Raw genomic sequence first — 6,114 nt, 5'->3', positions numbered from 1 at the left:
TAGTGTACTTTAAGGTGCTTTGCATATACAAATTAGCATAAGTGTTACAAATAAAAATAAACAGAAACCTAAACAAAAATTTAAATTATTCTTATATTTTTCTTTGTCTTTCTCCATTTGATAAATTTTGGTCACTTCCTGGCTTACCAATTTTTGAAGCTACCAGGTCAACATGTCTGTTGTACAGCAGACACTAAATAAAAATTTGTTGTGTGCTTAAATGAAATAAGTCCCCATGTTGAGAGTAAATCTTACAAAATTTAAATTCTGCTTAATCTCTTCTTTTTTTAAAATTTTGTTTAAGGAATAAAACTTCATGCATTTAATATATACAAACTTGGGAACATGGTGATTCTTCTCCCCACACACATTTATACTCCCACCTTTCTTCCTCCTCCCTCTTCCTTTCCCAGTCTTATTTTTTACAGAGATCAATTTTCAGTTAATTTTACTATATATTTACTTGTTCAACATTAGAGGTGGAATTCAAATTCCATAAGCAGAATTTTGAATATTAGGTTTCTGAGTTTATTAGGCCCAAGCTTTGTATTGTGCATCTTCTCCCTACCAAAATCTATCAAAATTACATCACCAAAATATCATGCTGATTGTTTGTTAAATTATTTTATGTAATTTCTTCTAAGTTGTTATTTCATGCAATTTGTTCAAGCCCATCTTTTTTTTCTGGATTCCCCACCATTTTGAAGTAGTCTTCTATTACTAAGAATTTAATTTCATGCTGCTCTCAAGTATCTTGAATGGAGACCAAAATGTGCATGAATTCTGGAATGGTAAAACACTAATTTTGTATAATTCACCATAGATAACTGTGTTAAGTGTTCTTTGCTGTAAAAATGCAGTTAAAAAAAGATAAAGAAATATTCTTTTTAAGTAACATTAATTCAGCAAACTACCTTTTATTGTTAGAATTATGAAAGAATACTGCTTAAATGGACTAGAATTATTACTGAATTAAAAGATAAATTGTCTCTATTTTAACAATGACTAGGCTTTGCTTCAGAAATGTTGACATCATTAAACTGTTTCACTTTGTCAGGCAATTTCCATTGAGACCATTCCATTATTAAGAAGCTTTCATTGCTTGGCCACACTTTCCAAAATGCATATAACTGTTTTCTCCTATAAATGAAATCAAAACACTCCAAATATTTCCATGCAACATAATATTACTCAATTCTTAGGAATGCATAGATTGTTTCCAACCTACAGAGCAACAGCTTTTTCAGTTTCACTTGCAGTGAAATTTTGTTCCCTCTCCCAACCTCTATGCCTCAGCTACACTAAGGTCTAAGCTGGGATTCACTATTAGAAGGTCATTTTGAGATACAATGAGAAATCACTGATGGTGATTTTATACTCTTTCAAATGGACTTTGACTTAAAATCAATTGTAAATTGAAAAAAACCCTGTATTTTTCATGATGCTCCCCTTGATACTATAAGGTAGTTACTTGGCAGTCAACTTCAGCCTAATCATTCGCCCAAACGAACAAATGAATCCATCCACCAAAACTTAACTATTTTCTTTCTTAAAACATTTTATTTCAAAGTGGTTTTATGTCCACAAAAGAAATACGGCGAGGTAAAAATACAAAAAAAAATCCTATATACGCACATTTCCCCTTAACTTATATTAATATATTTGTCACAATTAATGAACCTCTCCCAGATTCCCCTGTTTGTTTGTTTTTTTAAATCAAAACTCTCTTTTTTCACTCCTGTGAACAATCTGTGTTCAAATTTTTAGATTTTTTTTCTCCTACATATAAGGGAGAACAGGCGATATTTGTCTTTCTGTATTTGGTTTATTTAACTTGACATGATGCTTGTATCTGCACAAGGTCGAGTACCTTCTAATTTTACGTGTCCTTTGAATTACTATATCACAGTCCATTCTAGCACTTGGAATGCCATTTAGTAACTTTATATGTTTTGGTTTAGTATCATTAAATTTTAATTCCACTGTTTTAACCTTTTTAAAAAAGATTTATTTATTTGAAAGGCAGAGTTACAGAGATATAGAGACAGAGAGAGTCTTCCATGCACTGGTTCACTCCCTAAATGGCTACAACAGCTGGAGCTGAGCTGATCCAAAGCCAGGAATCAGGAGCTTCTTTGTTGCCTTCCCAGGCGAATTAGCAGGGAGCTGGATTGGAAGTAGAACAGCTGAGACTCAAACTGGGGCCTGTATGGGATGCAGGTGCTGCAGGCCAGGCCTTTAACCCGCTGTGCCACAGCGCTGGCCCCTCTTTTGAGCTTTTAAAGTAGATCTCCTTTAGAGTATGTAAAAGTACAAGTGCATTTACAGTTTTAAATTTTTTACTTGCTATATTATTATTATTTTTCTTTCCATTTCAAAGCTACCACCAATCTTATGTTCTTCAGCTTTCCCACTTGCTCAGTACATTGGTCTGTAGTCACTTAACTGGAATCTCTATCATAGTCATCCATTCCATAGAAACTTAGCATTATAGAATCTCATCACTTTGATTTAATTAACACATCCAGATCTATTGTCACCAAAACTTTACCTCAAAATCTCCTTCCATGTCCTAAATACTTCATGCTCAAGCTGGATAACTATACTTATGAACATTATTAGTCATCCTTAAAGTCACTATAAACTCACGTTTGCTGATTTCATCTTGATCTACATCACACTAGTTATTTTAATTTCTCAGCAACCTTATATTCCCTACTAAAATTTCACCACAGTAAGCTAAAAACCTAAATTTATGTATTTGTTCTTGGCATACACAGATAACAAAGTATCTCATCTCCTATTTTGCTTTAATGTGAGAGGGAGCAGGGAAGAGAAAACACTCCCATCTACTGATTCACGCCGGGAAATGAACTCGTTTCGGGCCTCCCACACAGGTGGCAGGGCCCAGCTATGTGAGTCATCACCTGCTCCTTCTCAGGAAGCTGGGGTGGAGAGAGACACAGGAATCAAACCAAGACACCCAGGAATGGGTCAGAGGTGTCACAAACTGCGTCTTAACCACTCGTCCAAATGCCTGCCCTCTCATTTCCTATTTTTAAAATCAAAGGCGTTCTGCCCTGGCCCATCCTCCATTTGTTAAATTTATCTGACTGTACTGAGTTGTGGTTTCTGCTTCATATTCTTCCTCAGAAGGAAATGTCTCCTCCTTTATAAGCTTTTGCCCTGAGCTTGTGTTGTATCCCCTCTTGTCTTCCTTGTGAACCATTTATTTTTCTTGCATCAATAATTTCTCTCCATTGGATTATTTCCTCTTGTCTACAAAGAGACTAAGACATCTTCTGGCTTAAACATGCCTCCATTTCTGTTTCTTTTTTTTTTTTCCACTACCAAGAATCATAGAAAGATTACTTTCCATTTGTCACTTTCCTTTTCACACACACAACTGCTCTTCTTTCCCCTTCAGTCTTCAGCATGTGCTTTGTTGGAAGTGATTTACATCCCCTGTGGGATGCTTGATCCTTTACCTCCTTGTCCTTCTCCATCCATGTCTTTTTCCAAATCTCAAACACCACCTTCTTCAACTCCTCTGGTTATTTTTCTGTATTTTTTTTTGTATCATTTCCTACTCTTGTCCTTTAAAATAGGCAAACCGTATTAATAAAAATAGGTAAACCAAGAAACACAGGCATATTTTATAACAGATAATGCAAGATTCTTTTCTCATGCTTAGGCTTTCTTTTTCTTTTTTTTTAAGTTCTTTCTTCTTTCTTTATGTATCTCTGTGCTTGTCTACCATTTCTACATGCATTCACATCACTATCTGCAGTTCTAGATGCCAGATATGATTGTCCAGCTGCGTGAGGATTGGTTGTGTTGGATATTTTCTTTTTTTTTCTTATAAAAATAAATGTATGTTTATTTTTAAAAAGAAGAAAAAAAAAAGCCCCAACCAAGAACCAAGGGTGGGACCAGAAGTCAATGTTTCCTGTGAAAGTCATACATAGCCAGTGTTGAAACACCTGCAAAGGTCAGGTACCTCCGACCAAAGATCTGGTCTCAAACATTCTTCCGTGATGAAAACTGGCATTTAGCCAGTTGCTGGTCTGCGTGGGCGTTGATCACTGGCATGGGCGACTGTTCCTGCTGGAGGTCTGGCTGCCTTATGCCAGCTACCACAGCCCATATCCACCAGCACAGCTCCACAAAGTCACATATCCTCAACGCTCCACTTGTAGGCAAGCTCTTCCACTGCCTTCTTGCTGGCAAGCCTGGCAAAGCGCTTCTGTTCAAATCCATTGGATCTGTCCACTCCATCCCAGCGATATCCAGGCCAGATATTGAATCTGTTGGGAGGAGGTGCTGGGCCATTGTAGCGAGGTCGCACTTTCTTATTCTTGCTCTCATTGGCCTTACTCTTCTTGATGAAGTTGGCCATGGGGTCTCCTTCTCTTTCTTGTTCTCTCAGCACCTGATCCAGATCTTCATCATCAATATAGCAGGCCAGAGGCTTCTGCATCTCCTTGATTGCATCCTCCACATTGTGTTGCTGTTGCCGCTCCTGGGCCAGCCCTTTTCCCCATCGCGCGTACTGCTCATTTCTCTCCATGTCCTTCTCTGCTTTTCTCCTCTCCTCCAAACATTCCAGTTTCAAATTCCTCTTACGACCAAATTACGGTTTCAGCAAACTGGAATTGAGCTTCAAATGCCAGGGTTTCTTGGTCCTGTTTCTTGAGCTCCTGCTGTTCTTGCTCTACCTTAGTTAACACCAACCCAGTTTTAGCTCCTGAATACATGTGTGCAGCCCGCTTTCCGGCAGGTTGACTTCTCCTGGGTGGAGACAGATCCAAAGCAGGAGACTTGGTCCCCCGTTTCCTCCTTGGTGGAGAGAGGTCAGAATCAGAGCTTCGGTGTTGAGATCTGTTCCATGGAGGAGACAGCTCTGAGTCAGAATCCTGAGGCCTTGGATTTGGTTTATGCCCTGTAGGAGAAAGATCGGAATCAGGCTTTCGGGCAGTCACCTGTAGAATCAAGCTGCTTCTTATCTCCAAAATGGGATTTTGCCTGTCTTTTTCGTGGTGGAGAGAGATCCGAGTTACACTCATATTTGCTCTTCTTCGGGAGTAATGAATGAGAGGTCTGTGGCTCATTCCAAGGTGGGAATGCTCTTTCTGGGGCTTTCTTACTTTTGGTTTTGGACACTGAGTGAGTGACACCAGGTGCCGAATTGGGGGAATTGTGTCGGGTCCCCCTGAGTTGCCCTGTGTCAGAGGTGCCGAGAATTTTCCTAGGTTGGGAAGCATCAGGGGAGCTGTCAGGGGCCCTTCTGGAGGAAGCAATATCTGCGGAATTATGAGACGTCCTCCTAGAAGGAGATGGATCTGGTGAATCATCACGGGTTCTCCTAGGAAACACAGCTGAAGAACTGTGATGAGGCTTCCTGGGAGGAGAAGGATCCGGGGTGTCGTGACGGACCCTCCCGCCTGGGAGAAGATGACCCGGGGTGTCCTCACGGATTCTCCTGGGAGGAGTAGGATCCGGGGTGTCGTGACGGAAATGCCCTTGTGAAGGTAGGTCTTCGTCGTGGCCTCCTAGGAGCTTCCATTTGGCACTGGAGCGAAAGGCCTCCATCTGTTTGACCTCTTCCGGCCGTTCATCCACAAACTCAGCCACCACAGGCAAATCTCCATCATCTTCTTCCTCCTTTTCTGGTTTAGCGGTAGAGATGGCTGTCTGGCTCACATCATCATTCACAATCCCTTACCGCCGGCCCCGCTGGGCTTCGGTCGCTTTTTGCGCCGTTTGCGCCGGGAGTTGGAGGCCCCATCGACACCGGCATCTGGCCCAGGTGAGTAACGCTTCAGGTACTCGGCCTTGGAGAGCTGCGGAGCTGCCGCCATGGCAGCGGCTCTGATATTTTCTTAAAAACTTTTTTATTCACTAAGGCATTTAAAGTCTTCCATTACCCATCTACAGCTTGAATTTATTCACATTTCACACCAAGGAACTCAATGCATTTGACAATTAAATTTAACAATTTTGTTTCCTTCAAATGTGTAGTTTTACTTACTATTTTACTTACTTACTTATTACTGCATTTCCTTCTCTCCATGACACATTTTACAATTCCTAGCTCTTCATAGGTGAGCTCAT

At 40.2% G+C, this 6,114-nt stretch overlaps 1 protein-coding gene across 1 annotated transcript; it reads right to left on the bottom strand.

The window, feature by feature from the left end:
- Window positions 1-3,989: 3,989 nt before the first annotated feature.
- Window positions 3,990-5,861, bottom strand: LOC133769428 (BUD13 homolog). The gene is given in 4 exon segments (XM_062204626.1): window positions 3,990-4,631; window positions 4,633-4,965; window positions 4,967-5,717; window positions 5,720-5,861. Coding segments are annotated over 4 exon segments (1,686 nt in total). The 3' UTR covers window positions 3,990-4,171.
- Window positions 5,862-6,114: the final 253 nt, after the last annotated feature.

Source organism: Lepus europaeus, chromosome 11 (genome assembly GCF_033115175.1).
Source record: "Lepus europaeus isolate LE1 chromosome 11, mLepTim1.pri, whole genome shotgun sequence".
In the NCBI taxonomy this organism is placed as follows: Eukaryota; Metazoa; Chordata; class Mammalia; order Lagomorpha; family Leporidae; genus Lepus; species Lepus europaeus.
Note: the sequence above shows the minus strand (reverse complement) of the source record. Positions and strands in the feature narration are given on the sequence as shown.